Here is a 20,419-nt window from a genome sequence, read left to right as displayed (position 1 = left end):
TATATCAAATATCCGAGTAAATGTACACAAAAGTAATCCAAAGTACTGAATAAAAATTACGTACTTGAGTGGGAACATACGAAGACCCTTATCCATACCGGGCGTGTAACTTAGGAACGCAGCGAGAGCGGTCTCAAATATGAGGCCAAAGTTCAGAGCCCAGTTTCTCATTCCCTGGTGAATAATCGAGTTGCGACGCGTTTTGCAAACAATCAAATCAGCCCATTGCACAATTACGATCGACACGAAGAAAGCTGTATGACAGGTGAACTCCAGTGTTTTACGGTCTCTGTAAGTCTATTCGTAAAAAAAAAGAAAAAACAAATTTTTATAATCAGTCTAGACATATATTACTCTTCCAATGTGCAACTAAGTCGAAAAATTCAAAATTTATATTCAATATAAATTTATCAGTCTTATAAAAAAAATTGTATAAATATTATATTACGAATGATTTTAAGATTTTCTAATAAACCTAGAAAATATTTACGTGATATTTTTTTATCAATTATTGAAAAAGACTTGATTTGCTAAGAATAAAAAATCAATTTTCTTTTTAACATTCGATCAATTGTAGATCTATCATATTTACCCATTCTTGGCCATAGCTGTCGGTAAGATCATTGATAGCCTTGGAGTCCCACTGCTTTCGAATGCCAAACAGATATAGAGGCAGAAATCCATTCTCAGCCATGATGACAAAGTAGACGAAGAAGCCAGCCGCGGCTTGAATCATACCGATTTGACCGTACGCCATCGAAATAAGCCTAGATACAAATAAATACGTTAAAAAATACTCTCGTGCAAAACTAATAACATAGTTGACGTTAGTTTTCGAAGAATCTTGCTTTTTGTTGTAATCAATTCATAATTTTCGGTAACATTTTAACATTATATTGATATATAGAATTTTAAGTTTTTGGAAAAAGAACTTAAAAAATTAAATTTAATTATTTAATTGACTTGAGAGTTCAATTCAACCTTTTAATCGAAGATGGTTTTAGAATAGCATTTTTCCCCCATTCGGAGAAATTTTTACTCTTCACAAATAATTCTCGATAGCAAAAAAGATTGGAAAAACATCTCAAGATTCTTCGGAATTTAGGACATCAACGACCTTCGTCACATCAATCGTCCGATTTTGATGTTACTTCTAATAGTCTAAGTTGTAGTTACGGAAGCCATAGTCACCGGTTAGGGGCAAAATGCAGATTACTTACCAATAGGTAGACGGTTAACGATCGATTCTTGACAGTGAGGCATGCCACACAGAGCAGACAGACAGATCAGACAGACAGATAGATAGATAGACGAGTAGACACAGTTTGCCAATTCTCACAATGGCAAAGCTGTACGGTTAACATTGAAGCTGCTTATTTCCCGTTAATTTTTCCCCGCTAATATCTCGCACTACCAAAGCTTACCCCGCGCACGCGTTTCCAGATTTGTGCACAACGTAATAGAAAATTTTTCAGCAAAAGCTACATCAAGTTATGTTTATAACGTGTAAAATTTTAAATTTATGTCATATGTCACACATACATTTAAAGTAGATCTTACTAACAATGGACACAATTTTTACCCTTATCTGAATGTGATTTAATATAATCTGATTAAAGAATCTAATATTGTAAGTGCAATGTTGCAATTAATTAAGCAACATTATCAATCTTTACTAGTAAAGAATTAACTAAAGAATTGTCATTTACACTCATACAGATACAAATATAATTTAAATGCTAATCATAAAAAAATAGGAAAAATAGAAATGAGTATTTCCTGCCTCTTTTAAAACGCAAGTACAATTATAATCTAGAGAGACAATCGATAATTTACAACTGATTAAAGATTATTGATATGATCGAACTCTGTAACTTTGTGACTTCCGCGTTTGCTTTTCTTCTGCGACCAACTATTATCATACTAAACTTGTTACGAGTCACTGATCAGATTGCGCATAATCAATCGACACGACTGTCATCAAAGCAATTAGTGTAAAAGGGCATGCAACGAGAAACTGTGCGCAGAGTTAAGCTATGGAAGCGAGTCGCATGCGATTGCGACAGAGAGTCGTAGTTAGATTAGTCGCGCTAAGCTGACTGACTGAGGTGGCTGACTCGTCAGATTCAGGTCAGTAGAAAATGTACAAGAGTTAGCGAATTTTAGTGTTCGCGCAAAAGTGCCAGAGGCATCGTAATGTCAAGTGTAAAAGAAAAAAAAAAAAAAGAGAAAAAGAGTTGCAGTTTGGCGACAATTAAAATTCCCGATGTCGAGGCGGTAAATGCGATAAAGCGGCAGAAGCCGGTTATTGCGATGCGATCCGCGATGGGGGATCGTGTCGTTTGCGGTAGAGAAAGAGGCTGCTCAAGCCGTGCATATCAAATCGTTCGTTCTCAAAAGCTGTTCTCGGCGCCAAATCTCCTCTAACTGGGCTTGCTCTCTAACGTCAATGAAAAGTGTAAAAAAGTGAAAGATCAAAGATAGCGTAAAAGAGAGAACATTCGGGGCGAAACGTGCACTCCGCGGCAAATTCGTCGGTAGCCCGAATTCACCGTTTGTACCGGCGAATGTTAATCTTCCGTTTACCGTAAGGATCCATTAGGCCTGCATCTGTTTCTGGAAATGTTTTATCTTTTATTGTACATAATTTCTATACGATTTCTAGGATTAATATGCATCAGGCACTTGCGGTAATATGCACTGCGCTAACGAAATATCATGATACCAGAAATATTTCATTTTTTTCATATTTACTTGGAAAATATTCAAACAATTTTTTTTGTATGATAAAATAATATTTTGTATATTTCTACATCTGATTAAAAAATAAAATCTCCAGAAACGAATGTAGATCCATTGAATCAAACAATCGGCAGATTAAGGAGCGATACTATCAATACGGATCAAATTTATTCCAGTTACAATATTTTGATAATTTTCCCGGATGAAGTAACATATCTGCAATAATCGAGTGATCAATTATTGACAGCAATACCGATAAAGTTTCGGGTCGGGTGTTCTCATCCACGATTTGCGCGCATACACCTAGTGCAACGATTAGAAAATTAACACGCATAAAGTTGAAGCTAAACGATCAGATCGCAGTGTTAGTCGTTGATCGGATAAAAGATTTTATGTGTATCTAAAAAAAGCATTCGGCATTCTCAACATCTGAAAACTGTTCTTTGTAAGTAAAACTTGCTTGTGCTCTATACTAGTCAACTAAATTTCTGGAGTCGGATATCGTTTGTCTGCTAACACAGAGTGTCCACCGAATGTGTTTCACTCGCAAGCGAGGATCTTTAAAGTTAACTTCTTCTCGCCGTTTTATATCAACGAATATCTGAAAAACTTAACAATCTTGGAATACGTAAAAATTTTATCCTTGGATGGATGCCGTTCTATTATAACTGTAAAAACAGCAAAAAAAAAAAACACGTAATGTTAGGAAAAAATTAATGATTTGACGAAAAAGAGAAAACAGTGGTACACCGCGACTCATCATTAAAGTTAGCAGACACTCTGTTACGTATCAAGCTGTTATGTATCAAGTGTCGTGTGTACACATTGCGGTCCAAGTTAGAATCGCACAATAGCCGTCCCAGGACAGTTATTACTGCATCATGCGGGTGAATAGAGCGCGGCACGCGTAGACAATTCTAGGATGGCTGGTTACTTCTAACTCAGTTCACAAGCACATTCACTAGATGTGTGTGCGTGTACGTATGTGCGTGAACGTGTGTACGTGTGTGTGTGTGTGTGTGTGTGTGTGTGTGTGCGCGCGCGCGCGCGCGCGCGTGTGTGCGCGCGTGCGTGCGTGCGTGCGTATGTGTGGCGCGCGCGCGCGCATATATGTGTGTAAAATCTACTATTTCGTCAGAGCAGTCAACTATTATCGAAAACGTTAGCAACGTTCACCATAAAACACATTTTATCCCGTTAACTCGCAACACCGCTGTTGCAACACAGCATTGTTTCACCGTAATGATGGACTACTAATGAGTAGTTATCGTCGATTAACCCTTTGTTGGACATAGCTAGCTAGTCTATCTCTTCTAATCTATCCCCCAATCGATAGTACATCAGGCAATATCCGCGCATGCTGGGAATCGGAATTATCCGGTTATTACTTTGAGTTTCTACCAACCAAGCAAAGGATCAATCACGTCTGACGGCCCTGGCGGGTGTGCTCTAGTGTGTGGGTGTGTGGGTGTGTATGTGAAACAAGTAGATTATAGTGATAACGGTTAAAACGGTGTGAGTTGACACGTTATGGACGTAAGTGCAATAGGTATTTGTTGATTTCTTTTATTAGGTGGGTAATTAGGAGACCCACCTTCGGTTGACAAGATTGTCTCTGTAAGGATCGCGTGGCTGCCGTTTCATTATGTCCGACTCCGGTGCCTCGTAGGCTAGCGAGATGGCCGGCACCTGCCATCCACCAGTGATTAGAAAGTGTGCTAACTACCCCTCACCGCATTACAAAGAAGAGATATATGCAAGAGATATTATACCATTTTTGGTACTTGATGTACATACACTCTCGGTAACGTGTATGTACGCGCAGTGCGAGCGAAAGAGACAGAGAGAGATTTGGAGATCGCACAAGACAAAGTTTAGCGTCGATTATATTACGTTATCGAAAGTACATTAGCGTAATTGCGTTTTCATGCGATTTTTTCGAAACACTAGAAAGGTGTTAAACATCTTTCAAGATGCTCGAAAAAGCAATCGCGCAGCGACCGATTCCATCCTAAACGCAGCTTCAGTCTTAATGATAAACGCTTCTTGACGCTCTTGCGTTGCACAATTGCAATTGGAAAATAGTGCCGTAAAAATGTGTTAGAAAATTGTAGCGTAAAATTGCATCCAAGTGTAGCGGAGAAGACCTGGACGGTAGCGAATACTGGGGAGTGTATTTGTGCATTGGATTAGGCGCTGCGTTTAGAGAGATGGCTCATTGTTAACTCAGAAACGGCCCGGAAGAAACAAGTCATTTGTGCTATATCTATATATTTGTGCAAGTGAAAAAAAGTCGAGAGCGAGCGGAACTTTCCCTCCTTTTTCCACTTTGACATTTTTTCACGCTGCGAATCTCCAATCGTCGGCACCATCGGCACCCTCTCGCAGTCTCTTCGATTGAATTATCCCTCAGCGATGCTCGATGAATCACACGCGTATAAATACAGGCGCATAAAAGCATTACAATAATCTCAACAATAACAGTTAGGTTATAGCAGTTTTGCTAGATACACTGAATTTTTTATTTAAACTGAAATTATTAAAATTTTGTTTAGGCTAACATCATCGTAGCCTAAATCCAAGGAGCGTTGATACAACGAGACAAGTAAGCATAAATGGACGTTATCGAGCACTTCTGAGACGCAGGTGAAAAAGATCCCTTCTCTTTCGTGCACTTCGAGCTCTCACAGTACGACCTCAAGCACAGTTTTCGTTAATATCGCGGCGCAACCCCCTAATGCACGTAATTAATCTCGTCGTCGCGAAAAATATGCTATACCGAGTCATCAAACAATTTTCAAACAACGGAATCACGCTTGTGCACGAGGGGGCTACCACGGCAATTTCCACGACCACTTCCAATTAACACATATTCATATCGATTCCCCCGTTTAGCAAATATTTTTGCAAAAGTATATCAGTCGTTTCAGCACCCATTAGAAAGTTGCCAGTCGCAGAGTGGGTAGAAGGCAGCGGCAGTAGGCAGCGCATTACAGAATAAAACGTGAGAGGACTGTAAAGAATAAAAAACTGCAAGAAAAATTCATGACGCTCAAAAATGTATAAAAGTGTTTTTTTCTTTTGGCAGTGATATATGGTGGCAAGTAACGAACAGTATAGTAAATAGTATAGTAATAGTAGTAATATATAGAGGTAGTAGCAGCGGCAGCTGTGATGTAGTAGATAAAATAGTAATGACAATCAAAATTCAGTAACTATAAGTAACGATGCTGACTTGTGGTTGTAATAATAGTGATAATAATAAGACTAATAGACGAGGATAAGAATAATAATGGTAATAATTACTGAGCATCAGAGATCTATGTAAATATATATATATATATATATATATATATATATATATATATATATATATGTATATATGCACATACAAATATCTCTATATACATAATATATATATATACTACTCCTGCAAGAAGATTACCATAACTTAAACAAATAATTTTTTCTTTTCATCTTTATAGTTACTAAAAATGCTACCAAGTTAAATCCAAGTCATATAATCAATTCTAAGCGAAAAGTAACATGCTATTGAGCTACCCTAGGAAATTGTACATCACTCGTATTTATGAAAATATATTTTTCAGTTTGCGATAATATTCTTCCAGGAGTATGCGATATATGTACGTGTAAGATTGATTAGAATTCAACTAGCTGATTAAGGCTTAAGTTTCGTCGACCAATGCGAAACATTTGTTAGTTTCCATCACCAACGTGCATTTTGCGATGCATTCGAAATGAATTTTCATTCTTTTCTGCCTTTCCTAAGCGATACCGTCGACGAAACTTGCTTCTCGTTGAATTACGAAATGACTAAGAAAGATCGTTGCTCAATCGACGATGAAAAAGAGAGAAAATGAATCGCTTGATGCAGAGCTTATTTTTCTAAGAAAAATTCGGTAAATTCTACGGAAAAAAGAGAAAGGAATTGCTATTGCGAAAAGAGAAAGAGGAAAAACTAAGAAAGATTTGCAATGCGCGCGTCACACAGGTATAGAAATCACGTGGCAAATTTGCGGCTGTTCTGCATCTATCGATTCAATTAAGGTACAGCTTCTTTCACTGAGTAAAATTATTAAAATCAATTCATATATGTACATACATCTGCGATCAAACGGAAAGAAACGCAAAAAAATAAATCACTAAATAAAATATCCTATACAATTTCATGAAGTTCGTGGTTCCATAAATGATTAATTCTTCTGCGCGCAACAATCATGTTCTTGTTCATTCATTCACGTATCCGGCGTTGAGCCATCGGATTTTCACTAAGCCATAATAAACGAATCAATTCCAAGTTGAAAAGAATTTCGTTTTCCTGAGCGAGGCGCAGCAACGATAAAACCTGGCCCGAGGCAATAAAGACAGCCAGGAATAATGGAGGTAGATAGAAAGATAGAGAAAAACGATAAAAAGAAAGAGAGATTAAAAGAAGAGAATCACGTTTCATGTATGCAAACCGATGCACGGGTGACAATTCTATTCTATCGTAATGCTATTCTACTCAAGTATCTACGGAAAAAGAGAGATAAAGAGAACACTACCGTTTACTCTATGAGAGAATATTTCGGTCTTCCGGAACGTGCGCAACTTTCTTATCGTTCAATCTCTATATCGTTTGAGTCTTCGTGATACCGACAACGACGCGGAGCGGATTCGCAAAATATAACGATCAAGTGAAAACAGTCGAGTTGCACATTTATGATAAACATCACACAATATTCACAGCACAATATACAAATTCCCTTGCATTCCTTGATACTTGTATCACGATTTAGAAAGGGAAACTCAGTAACTTACAGCGACAGGGCGCGATACGACGAAGGATGGCATGAAAGAGAGAATAGAGAGATAGAGTATATAGCTGAAGAAGAAAATAAATTTATAAAACAGCGTGGACGCACGCGAGAGAGAGAGAGAGAGAGAGAGAGAGAGAGAGAAAGAGAGAAACGGAATAAGACAGAAGAAAGGCAATAATAAAAAAAGGACTATTTCTCAAATAGGAAAATATATAGGAGATAGGTAAGATATATGCTGAAGGGAACGATCATGCGAGTTCTTTACAACGACGCTTATCCATGTCTCGTGGACATCTCAGCAACCCATATACACCTCAAACCAGTGGCAGATCAGGATAGATGACGACTGCAGCGAGGAATTATGAAATGGGAAAATTGAGCTCAAGGAGAATAAAACTAGAGATACTAAATAATAGAGAGTGAGATATGTAAAGAGAGATAGAGAGAGAGAGAGAGAGAGAGAGAGAGAGAGAGAGAGGCTTTACAGTGCGATTGGCTTACCTTCTGCGTAACGAAACAACACTAATACGACCGAAGATCATCATGATGGAAGCGCCTGTGACCGTCGATATAAATGAAGAGAAAAATTCTTCGAAAAGGAAATATTCACGATTGCTCGTCTAGCAATTAAATCGTCTCACTTTTCACGACGAAATAGAGAGAGGCGAGAGGTATATATTAAAACATATTGTACAAGAGTTGATCATTTTTTCTGAGCTATAACAATAAGGCTCAAAGTACAATCCCAAATCATCATTTGATACCTATATATATATATATATATATACATTTTTTAGTACAAATTAATCTGAAAAGGTCGACGTATATATATATATATATATATACATTTTTTAGTACAAATTAATCTGAAAAGGTCGACGACAATCATGGACGAGCAAGCGTCGTTTAACGAAATTCAATCCAGCTTATCGTTAGTAGGATACGAATATAGAGAAGAATAGACTGAAAATAAAGCTCGCGTGTCTCCCAGCGACCAAACACCTTGGAACGTTGCGTCTGCATGTACCATATCCCGTTATTACCTTATCCACGTTTTGTCCTAGCGTGTCCGACTCGACAACTCGAGCGATAGGCTTGGCAAATTAATTTTTACATCGCGTGAATTTTATCAGGTGGCCTTGACGGCAGTGACCAAAGTAGTTGAAATCGTACTTCAAAAGAAAAGTCAACTTTTATATTGCTTAGAATAAATGAAAAGAGAAAACTTGAAAGATGACGAGAATATTGTTTGATACAATTAATATCTAATAGCATCGCAAATCGCATATGGAGATTAAAGAAAGCATACTTTATTTCTACGAGGAATTAATTTGCCCGCGAATCGTGTTATCCAGTTGTCAACAATTCCTGTCGTACATGGTGAACGACGACGAGTGAGAGAGAGAGAGAGAGAGAGAGAAAGAAAGAGAAACAGACGTGTAGCAATGTATGCCTGTCGCCTTCCCGCACTGAACTTAATACCGTATAATAGAAGATAGAACGGACTAACTACTAAAATATCGTCATAGACAGACGAAATATGTAGCCAATAGAGTGAGAGAGCGATCGCCGTGAGATTGGATTTTCGAGGCTCTGCCCGATTTATCGAAAATTATTTAAGAACAATTATTTGAGAAATTTACTTTAAGAAAATTAGCAAATTTTATTAATGTTTAAAATTGTCGGCTCATCAATCGGGGAAAGACTTCGAAAATACAGTGTACCATCACCGATGACTCTTTCGAATTATAGAAAATCTGATGTAGCTTGTCAATATGCTTGTCAAATTGTTGTTGTGTTACCTTTCATTAACTAGCTTGTCAGTGAAGGGGTTTCGTGGTTGTCGCTTCATAATATCGCTCTCTGCCTCCTCGTAGGCTAGCGAGATGGCGGGTACCTGACGTCACATTATCAAAGAGCTCAGTAATAACGCCAACAATTAAATAACAAGAATGTCTTCGGATGATGTTGAAGTAAGAATGCTGACGTGAGCGTTTATTTTATTTAAATATTTAATCTGTTAATCTTTATTCATACATTCTGATAGAAAATCAGTTTTAACAAGTTTATAATCGATATTGACGACAGCATTCTTATGCACAATGAAGCATAGAGAATAAACAAAAGATAATCAACCGAAAAATAAAGAAATTAAATTGATCAAAAACTGACTGCGGAAGGAATCAAAGGAGTTTAAAGGAAACTGCGTCATCTCGCGTGGATAAACAGAGGGAGAGAGTAAGCAGCTTTCTCGCAGAGATAAAGCATTCTTTCATTTCCTGAAAAGAAACGTTAAACTACTCTATCCAAATATAAACTTATTGTTCATATTTTCATGTATTTTGTTCAATCAATTTTTTAAATCCCTGTAAGATAATTGATAAAAATTATGCTTTCGTTTGGACTCAAGCTCCATCGGCGTAATTAATCTAAAAAGGAATAAAAATATTCAAGAGATTAATCGACAAGTATAAGTTGTTGTAATCACCACCTTGACTGCTTCCAATGCATCGCTATCTACAAAAAAAAAGGAATAGGATATTGTCAGTCGAATTTTCGACTGTCGGACATTATACACAGTAGTAGTATCAGGTTTAGTATTCCAAACGTATCACGCTGGTACCTATCAATCAGTACAAGTGTCAAACTTGCTATGGTATCTTTCAACAACTAGTCGTGCGCCTTCTTAACTTGATACAAGCTATTACATCATGATGGAGAACGCAAGTGCTGAAATAATTCAATTAGCCAACGAGAAGAAAATCGAATAGCAACTTTGGAAGAGTTTTAAAGAGCGAGGTGCAAATGTTGCATTCTTCCGAATATTGTTATTCGACTTTTGAGTCATCGTTTTCATGTAATATTTCGTGACTCACCATGTCGGTTCCTAAATCGATGCAAAGGATGGTGACGGTACCCAACGGCAAAGGAATATCGCAGAGGATGAACGCCAAGAAAGGCGAGATTTCGGGTATGTTCGAGGTCAGGGTGTAGGCGATGGACTTCTTTAAGTTGTCAAAGATCAAACGACCCTCCTCCACGCCTGTTACGATCGAAGCAAAGTTGTCATCGAGTAAAATCATGTCAGCTGCTTGTTTGGAGACGTCTGAACCAGCGATGCCCATAGCAACACCAATGTCAGCTTTTTTCAGAGCAGGCGAGTCGTTCACACCGTCGCCTAAATAAATTAAACACATTGTAGACAATTGTTTTATCGTAATTAATGTAATTCTTATGTCAAAAATTGGTTTATCCAATGAAAAAAAATTTAAGAAGGATTTTAATAACCCTCTAACTGGACACCATCTTCGTAAATAAGCTACTAGATAAAACACTCATGTTAATTTTCCTTCGAGTAGCTTACCAGTTACAGCGACAATCGCGCCCATTCGCTGGCAGCCTTCAACGATGATGAGCTTCTGCTGAGGCGAGGTACGGGCGAACACAATTTCGGTGTGGTACCTGAGAATCTCGTCCAATTGGTCGGAGTTGAGTTCCCTGAGTTCGGTTCCGTGAATAACCGCGGCTTTAGCCTCACGAGGATTCACTTCAGATACTGGGATATTTAACCGTTGCGCAATGTCCTCAACGGTTTCGTTACCTAAAAAGAGGAATTGCAGAATAGAACGAGAACAAGATAGAAATAAACGAAAAATAAAGATCGATTCCATTAGAGGAAAAAATGGAACGATGGATTACAGATTAAAAAGCTGATATACGATGATTAAAAGCGAATAATTATTAAAAGTACACGTTGCTATATCGTATAATTTTTACAACTTAGCATTATCCTCCAATAAAACCGCCCCAAGTTCCGCGTACAAATGAGATCGTTATAAATCTTAAGCACGGCCTATTATCTGCGAAATTACGTCTCTCATTAAGAGATTAAACTCATAAAAGCGTCATGATCGAGATCGAGGCGAAAATAGTTGGGAGATACCGCGGCCGCGGTATCTAATCTCGAACGTCATCCGAGAATTGTTTATGTGGTAAAACGCATCGATGTAGAACGTGCGAAAAGTACCTTCAGAGATGATGCCGACGGATTTGGCAATGGCTTTGGCAGTGATCGGATGGTCACCGGTAACCATGATGACCTTGATGCCGGCGGAACGGCACTTGGCGACCGCGTCGGGCACCGCGGCCCGGGGCGGGTCGATCATAGACATCAGGCCTACGAAGCGGAGCCCGTCGACTGGGAAGTTGAGGTCGTCGGCATTGAATTTGAAGCCAACCGGGAACTTGTCGGACGGCAGGATGTAATCACAGAAGCCGAGCACTCGTTCGCCGAGTCCGCCCAATTCCAAATACGCGTTATTGAATGCCTCCTTCATCTCTTCGTCGAGAACCTACGACGTCGTATCGTAAGATTGATTTAAAAATTGAAAAAGATATATCGATAGAGAGCTAGACGTAGATAATAAACCATCAATAATAATAGTCAAGTTACCTTTTCTTTGCCGCCGATAAATATAGTCGAGCACCTATCTAGAATCCTCTCGGGAGCACCCTTCATCACCAAGAGATGTCGAGGATCGTTGGGATCGTCCGATTCGTGTATGGATACCTGATATTTATTAGTAGAATTGAAGGGAATCTCGCAGACTTTCTTGTTGCGCTTCCTAATGCCCATGACATCGCCCAATGCCAATTCCATGCACTTGAGTAAGGCGGCCTCGGAGGCGTCGCCGTTCACCTCTCTCTTCAGAATCGGTTCACCGTCCTGGCCCGGCTTAAACTCGGCACGATTGCACAGAGTCGCGATCTTGGCCAGTGCCTTGAATCCCGGACTGGTGCGGTCGTATTGCAAGCCGGACTGATCCTCCGTGGTATCGGCGTCGATGATCTGATTGTCGAACCACATGTGCGCCACTGTCATACGATTTTGCGTGAGAGTGCCAGTCTTGTCCGAGCAGATGGTCGAGGTCGAGCCTAGAGTCTCCACAGCCTCGAGATTCTTCACCAGGCAGTTCTTGGAGGCCATTCGCTTGGCGGTCAGGGTGAGGCACACTGTCACGGTAGCGAGAAGACCCTCCGGTACGTTCGCCACGATAATACCGATTAGGAAGATAACGGCGTCAAGCCAGTGATAACCCAGGATGAAGGCTATGACGAAGAACGTGACGCCGAGGAAGACAGCGACACCGGTAATAAGGTGTATAAAGTGATGAATTTCCTTGGCGATCGGCGTCTCACCGGTGTCCAGACCGGACGCGAGACCCGCGATCCTTCCCATCACCGTTTGATCGCCGCAACAGATCACTACACCTTTGGCTGTGCCTTCCACCGCGTTCGTTGAGAAGAAGGCGAGATTCTTCGTCTCGAGCGGGTTCTCATTCGTGAACTCGGGCGACCTCGATTGTGGCTCGGACTCGCCCGTCAACGAGCTGTTGTCCACTTTGAATCCACGGGCCTCGATGATTCTGATGTCGGCCGGTATCCGGTCGCCGAATTTCACCTCGACGACGTCGCCTAGCACGAGATCCTCCGCCCGTAGGGTGAGCTTCTCACCCTCCCGGATCACGGTGGCGAATTGCGGCACCATGTTCTTGAACGACTCCATAATCTTGCTCGATTTGCTCTCCTGGTAGTACGAGAATATACCCGTCACTATCACCACCGCCGCGAGGACGATGCCCAGGTAGAGATTGTCGTCGTTCGGGTCCTCGCTGGTCGTGGCCTGAATCGAGTACGCGATGAAGCAGAGGATCGCCCCGATCCACAGCAGAAGGGCGAAACCGCCGAACAGGTTCTTGCAGAATTTTACCCATTCCGGAGTCTGCTTCGGTGGCGTGAGGGCGTTCGGCCCGTCCCTTTCCAAGTTTTCCTTCGCTTTCGCGTGGCTGAGGCCCTATTATTATTTTTATTATATCAATTATCTCTCTCTCTCCCTCTCTCTCTCTCTCTCTCTCTATTAATTAATTCTTTCAATCGCGGCCTCGTTTAATATTGTTCACCGCCGTCAACCAATTCCAGTTCACATTTCTATTCCATTACAATTTCCCTTTTATACTACTTTTATAGGAAAAGAGTGACAGTTTGTAATATTTTCATTCCAGTTTACGGCGTTCAACGCATTAATTTCGATCGACGTGTTAAAGAATCTCGATTCAAATTGAAAAGATATATCGTATCGATGCTCTATACTCACGTTTTCGGGGTGCGTCTGAAATCTTTGATACAGTTCCTCGGGTGAGATTTTGTGGAAGTCAATGTCCAACTCCTGCTTCAGATCATCTAGGTTGTCCCCCCTCTTCGCCTTTGGGTTCTTCCGCCGCGACTGTTAACAGGAACAGACAGAAAAAAGAGAGAATATTATCGAAAAATATTTTCTTATAATATTTTCGCCATATATGAATATATATCGAGACGTTGCATACACAACCTTAATACAATTACAGTTAATACAAAGCGATTACATCGTATTATTACCACGACATGTTAGTCGACGAGATATTCTGATAAGTGAGAAGGAGAACGTTATCTCGAAACGCAAGAATCGAATTACAAGAATCGAGATTAGAAAACCAGCAGCGAGTAAAGACAGCCTCTGTAGCAGAAGAGATCATCAATTGCAACGATATCGTCGAGAAGCGAGGTGAACCGAGTTGTAATGATATATCTCGTAAGATGAGATAGGATTGCACTAGAATGATAGGAATGTTTCAGAGTCATACAATGTCAGCGAAAATAATTGATGAGTAACCAAGTTCCAGTGTGGGGACGACGAAACTATATAAAATAACATGAATTATTTCTCGAGAAATTGAGCAATTTTTCTGCTATTTTATCGTAAAGATGTATAGATTCGATGCAATCTTATCTCATCCTACATTTCATTGTCATTGAACGCAATGTACGAAGCTTTCTTCAAAGAATGTAACATTGCTACGTCGAACGTCGAATCATTGAAATACGATTATAACGCTATCCCAATTGCGAGACCTAAATCACGAACAAAGTTTTTTATCATGCGTCAAAGTGATTACGATTACGAAGCTGATATCAAAGTGGGAAAAAAGAGCACGAAAGAACTGATATTGAAGATTCGGAAGTGATAGCGGAAGAACGAAAGAAATTTCCTTTAAGAAAATTTCTGTCGAGGCATAGAAGAGAAGGCGTTACAGACGATATAGACCATGTTGTTATCATGAAGAAACAAGATGAAATTGCAGAGATCAGCGATAGAGGAAGCGATGAGAAATAGAGGAAGAGAGAAAAAGAGACAGATAAAAAAGTGAGCAGAGACAAAGAAAGAGAGGAAAGAACGAAACAAGAGTCCCATTTATTCCATCTGCTGGTCAAAGAAGCGTACCAGATCCCAGAGATGTTAATTGTATAGAATTCGTATGGACGTGGAGTCCATCTCTGAATATACCTTGTACATCCCATCTGCGGTTTTGTTGTCGTCGCGAATGTTGGGTAATGTGGCGACCCTGTACGAATCTGAGCGGCCATGCTGTAAAAAATGGGCGATAAAAAAAATCATGAATAAACCATGCAGGCGTAATAAAAAAAAAAAAAAAATACGAGACAAAATAAATGTACAGGTGTATAAGGTGAAATTATAACTTAAAGATAATAATGATGTGCGAATCGAGCAGCTGTCACCACCGCATCATTTCATGTTTCTCGCATAGTTAGATAGGTAGGTAGGATATACGATCGCACGAATAAAACGCCTAGAGAGATCGCGCGATGCAGAATCGATAATAACTTTTATAGATTCTTTTCAAGTGGATCTCACGCGTGACAATTTTAAATTGGCCGCGTTGCTCGAAATCTTAAAAGTTTTAAATGCTTGGAAAAATGTGCTTGGAAATGTGTGCGCTCTCTCCCCCCCCTGCGTATTGTCGTCCGGATATTCGGATGGCGCCGCAATTCATCCTACGTCATTCGCCATCCGAATGGACCATGCACAGTTTTCTCACAGTGCTCGCGGTCGTACCGGGCGCAATTGCGACCTTCTCACGTAAGCGAGAGACAGAGAGAGAAAGAGACAGAAAGACACGTGGCCGGCGGCGCGCATTCAACGACACGTGACGTCGTCGCTCGCGTCGGTCGGTGAGATAGATAGATAGATAGATAGATAGATAGATAGAAAGAGAGGCGTTCGCGGTGTGCGCACGGAACAGAAGCCCGATTTTCAAGAGCGACCTCGGCACGACCGCGTTCGGATAACAACCGCTTCCGGTAGTGTGCCGGTTCAATGGAGACACCACTCGCTACTCGCCACCGTGCTCCACTATGCTCGATGCTCAATGGTATCCCGTAATCGCGATTACGACAGTCCACGCGCGCGACGCGATACATCTGCTACTCACGTTCGTCGACACGATCGCGAAGCCTTAAAATTTTCCTCTCTGCGAACAAGATTAGCGCCAGTCAGGCCGCCATTCTCTACATTTAAGCAGTAAGATATATAAATTGCGAAAGAAAACTTTTATAAAATTAAGTCTCTTTACTATATATCCATGAGTTTTGACCCTGTTTTTGAAATTTTACACGGATGATTGAACGTAACGCGAATTTAACGTCATTTAAGAGGATGCTATAGTGACCAAAGAACTTCCTCGACGTCGGCATTGCAGATTATTTTTCGAGGGAGACCAGGCTATCGCTCTTTGTCCAACGCATAGATCTGTCTTTGTTTTTCGATTATTTCGCCATCTGCGAAAAGACCTATCAACTACAGTCACTACTCCGCTTGCCATTGTTTACGTGCGCTAAGCAAAATTTGTACACGTACAGCTGTTTACATGTTAAACTTTTTTGTTAGGCTTTTGACTGAAATGGCATACAGTCAGTGTTGTTCGTTAGAGTTTTCTAAAGTGCGGCCTGGTCTCATTTTATACATATGAGCTACAGAACGTTAGTAAATGACAAAAGTTAACCTCGGTTGACAGATCCACGAGCCAAAAATAAATAAATTTTTAACTTTTTGTTCGATTTTCTCGTAAAATTTACCAGCCCGCACTTTGTTTTGGTGCGTACTTTTATTCTGTAAAAGAATTTTTTGATCTGTAGAGCCAATTCAAAAATTAATGAACACTGTAATGTGTCGGTAATTCCCGTCACTATAGCATCCTCTTAAGTCGACTTGAAATACAACATGCGAAATAAATGATTTACATCATTTATAATAAATATCATATATTAAAACAAAAAAATGTATGCAAAACATAAGAAAACGCTAATGAGTTAAACGAACGTGCATCACTTTTCATCGTGCATTAATTTGTAGCTAGTAGCTATACATCTTGAAACATTTCCGATGAATATTAAATAGCCAATTATTGACACGTTTGTCACGTAGTGATATCTCTCAACGCTATCGTCTCGACCATGAAAACCAACAATATTCTCACGTACCGGATGGACTAACTACGAAACGCGAGACTTGTGACGCGGACGCGCTTACACGAGCGCAATTGTCGCGCTCGCGCTCGCTCGCGCTCGCTCGCGCGGCCATTAATTCTGTCACGGCAGTTCGTTACGGCCGTCGCAGCGATTAGATAAAAGACCAACGAGTCGACAAATCGACGGTCACGATCGTAAAAACGTAACACCGTCTGACTTTGTGCGTTACGCAGGTCCGGTTTGCCCGTTGCCATCATCGTCGTCTATCGTTCGCAATCGCCGCCGCGCGCCGCGCGCCGCTTCGTATACGTAAACGATCAATTTCATAGGTATCATTACCTCTGGGCCCATCGTCGCTCTCGCTCACGTCGTTATTGAGGAAGCACGATTATGCAATTTTATACAGGTCACATACGCGCCTCGCTGATTATCCGGACCGCGTTTGCGCGCCACCATCTATTGCGTAAAGTACATTGATAAAAATTTCAGATAAACAAACAAAACTCTTGAGCATTCGATTTCATTTATCCGATAAAATCGCTCCTCTTTTCTTTCGTTAAATTCATAAAGAAATTTAATTTAAAAAGTTAAATAAATTTTAGCATTTTATATACATGTGTACATACGCATAACGTTTTTTAGAAAACCTTAGTACCACTCACCCGAGTATCGCACTGAAAAGTGTGTATCAACGCATCTCCAAGCGCTAGACGCAGCGCTAGAACGCGATTTCGACCTTATGCAAATTTGCGCGGGTCGGTATCATTTACGAGTTCACGGGTCGAGTTACAGAGTCGGTTCGCTAGAAGCGGAAGTGGTCGAGCTTTGGTGACGGGCAGGAAAACGTGTCGGGCTTCGGCGATTAGATCGCGTTCTAGGACCGCGTTCGTTATACGGCCTTTGATACGACTTCGCACTCGGTATTTTCTCTTTCATATTGCATATTTTCATGCTACGAAACGACGACGAGCGATGTCGTACAAAACAACAATTTAACAATGCCATATACATATATATATATATTTTTTTTTTATTTTTTTTTTTTAAATACCAATTCAATTCTCCTTTGCAAATTCTATAATACGGAAAAACCTAAGTGAAAAATAAATTGCCAATACGGCGACATCGTTCGCACTCTTTCGAAGAAATTGTTCATTTATATTCACGCTCGCTTACTTAGTTTTTGGATTCGGTTTTACACTTTAACACATCATAGAATAAATAATATTATTCTATCTTTAACTTTCAAGTCACGTACAATTAATCTTTAATAATACATTTCCATTTTGAGAGAAAGTGTGGCAAGTCCAATTAACAAGATAAAATTTATTTACTTCGCCTAGTTTTATCTCTACAAATTAGACACAAGTCAGACGATCTAATAGAACAGAAATAGGTATTGACACATATATATTGAATTTTCGAAATTAATTCGGAAGAAACAAACGCACGATTTTTTTTGCATCTGTATAGAGGCATTGACTGAAAGGCATTAAGGATTAACTTCCAACGATCGCGCCGCGGTGCCGCCGTCGGCGACGTCGGCGTCGACGGCAATCGCAACGACGCGACGGCGACGACGCGGCAGTAGCGGCGCCGCATGCAGGTCGACGTCGCGTGTCGTCGCCAGGACCGATTTAAAACACGTTGAAACCCTCCCCAGCGGGAGGAATTCGTTATCCATGATAAAAAGATTAAAATGCAGTTTTGCATGCGGATATCGCGCAGTTATTATCGCGATGCGTGCACATTTTCTATAGAAATAATCCGTCCATCTACATAAATACGAAATCATAGTTTATCTATAGTTCTCGAGTTCAATTCATTTCAACGACAGACCGTCATAATATTGAAATATATTTAAATGCCTTTCACCCTTTGCCATCACCTAAACTTCTTAAGAATTTCGAGCGCGAAATAGTCGCATTGAAAGCATAATTTTTAAGAACGACCCACGATCTATTTGTCAGTTAAGTCAGAATGGCAGTACCGGATGATAATTTTCATGGTTATTCATCCCCCCCCCCTCTCTCTCTCTCTCTCTTTCTTCCCATGTTTCACATATCGTTCCACTTTCCTTGTTTCTCCCTATCCACCCCATCGGTTCTCTCTCTCTCTCTCTCTCTAGCGTTTCTCGCCGATTCGGCTCTATTTCTCTCGAGCCGCGGGTCGATGATGGCGACACGGAATCATCGGTGGAAACGCGCATGCGACCTACGACCTAGCCATCTCTAACAAGCGCCTCCCACTGTCACGGATCAATACCCAAGTAGGGCACCAACGACTATACGTATTCTCTCTCCTTCTCTCTTTCGCCTCGTCTCGTTTCGTCTTCTATACCACATACAGTCTCGTCTCGTCTACTCGTCTTCGCACGGAGCATGGTGTACCTAATAACGTGCATAAGCACGTTGATACACCGCGACCCTCATGATAGTGCACCCAGGAGACACACAAGCGGGACATCTCCCTACTTTGCCGCAACTTCCATCAAATAGTCTAGGGATCGCGTCTCTGTATCAATTATCGATATTCGATAGTAGAATCGAGAAAAAATACCGATGACATAGTCAAATTTATATCCTCGTACACGGAAAATATAATTGAATAAAGCCTTTGTATACTCGAGAATAATAAATGATTCAGTTCGTAATGTTTGTCACGCCTCGTAATTATGTATCGGTATTACCAAACGAACTTTATTACACCGAATGATTTAATTTTTACGATTCGAATCAACGAATCGGCGCGCATCGCAATTAATCTTTTATCAAATTGTGTTGATTCTTATCAAGCTTATCTCTAATTGCCATCCGATATCCTTTCGATATGCCTCAATAGATAACGAACTCCGCAGATATCTATCGGTACTTCAAAAATAATATACAAAATATTTTTCGACATTAACTATTTTTAAATTTTACATTTCAAAATTTTCAATTTCCGGCAACTTTATAAGAACTTTGAAACAAGACGAAATACATGCCACGAATAAAATTAAATTTTATGAAATTTTGTAAATTTTTTGCCATTATGAACATTGTTGTAAGACGTAGTCGCGATATCAAATATTTTATTTAGAATTTTCTCTTTACCCTACAAATAATTGTAGTAAAATGAGTGTAAACCAATAATTTAGAATTAGATAAATTGATTGTAATAAATAAAAAATGTACATTAATGTTAATAAATACGTCTATCTTAAGGGAGAATGTATAAAGAAAGAAGGGAAATGAGAGAGTCATAGACTTTTACTTTACGTATATATCCATCGATCGATGGATATATACGTAAGCCGGATTCTCGGTGGTTCCGACTATAATGCGAAATGTACATTTAAAAATAGCCACGCTTAGCAAATACTCTACACTCGCGCCGCGCCGCGCCGCGCCGGTAGTGCAACAACGAGAGCATTAGTTATCTGACAAAAGTGAAAATATCGTAAAATACAATGACCGTCACACATGCGACATTGAACCGCGTTTCACCCACGA

The 20,419-nt window shown here is 40.1% G+C and overlaps 1 protein-coding gene across 6 annotated transcripts in view; it reads right to left on the bottom strand.

Moving 5' to 3' along the window:
* Positions 1–20,419, bottom strand: part of LOC105200410 (sodium/potassium-transporting ATPase subunit alpha) — a 62,272-nt gene that overhangs the window by 5,820 nt on the left and 36,033 nt on the right. For 2 of the 6 annotated variants that reach the window (XM_026132729.2, XM_039448494.1), the window contains exons 2-10: positions 14,944–15,024; positions 13,717–13,845; positions 12,016–13,416; positions 11,590–11,914; positions 10,927–11,163; positions 10,439–10,740; positions 4,337–4,431; positions 593–767; positions 65–297 (exon numbers count right to left, since the gene is read on the bottom strand). In XM_026132729.2, the coding sequence (XP_025988514.1) occupies positions 65–297; positions 593–767; positions 4,337–4,431; positions 10,439–10,740; positions 10,927–11,163; positions 11,590–11,914; positions 12,016–13,416; positions 13,717–13,845; positions 14,944–15,024 (2,978 nt within the window). Of the gene's footprint in view, positions 1–64; positions 298–592; positions 768–4,336; positions 4,432–4,993; positions 5,756–9,364; positions 9,460–10,438; positions 10,741–10,926; positions 11,164–11,589; positions 11,915–12,015; positions 13,417–13,716; positions 13,846–14,943; positions 15,025–20,419 lie in introns of those variants that run through there. The other 4 variants (XM_039448495.1, XM_039448496.1, XM_026132727.2 and 1 more) reach the window with 3 other exon arrangements.

Source organism: Solenopsis invicta, chromosome 4 (assembly GCF_016802725.1).
Source record: "Solenopsis invicta isolate M01_SB chromosome 4, UNIL_Sinv_3.0, whole genome shotgun sequence".
Taxonomy (NCBI): domain Eukaryota; kingdom Metazoa; phylum Arthropoda; class Insecta; order Hymenoptera; family Formicidae; genus Solenopsis; species Solenopsis invicta.
This window is presented reverse-complemented; position numbering and strand designations above follow the sequence as displayed.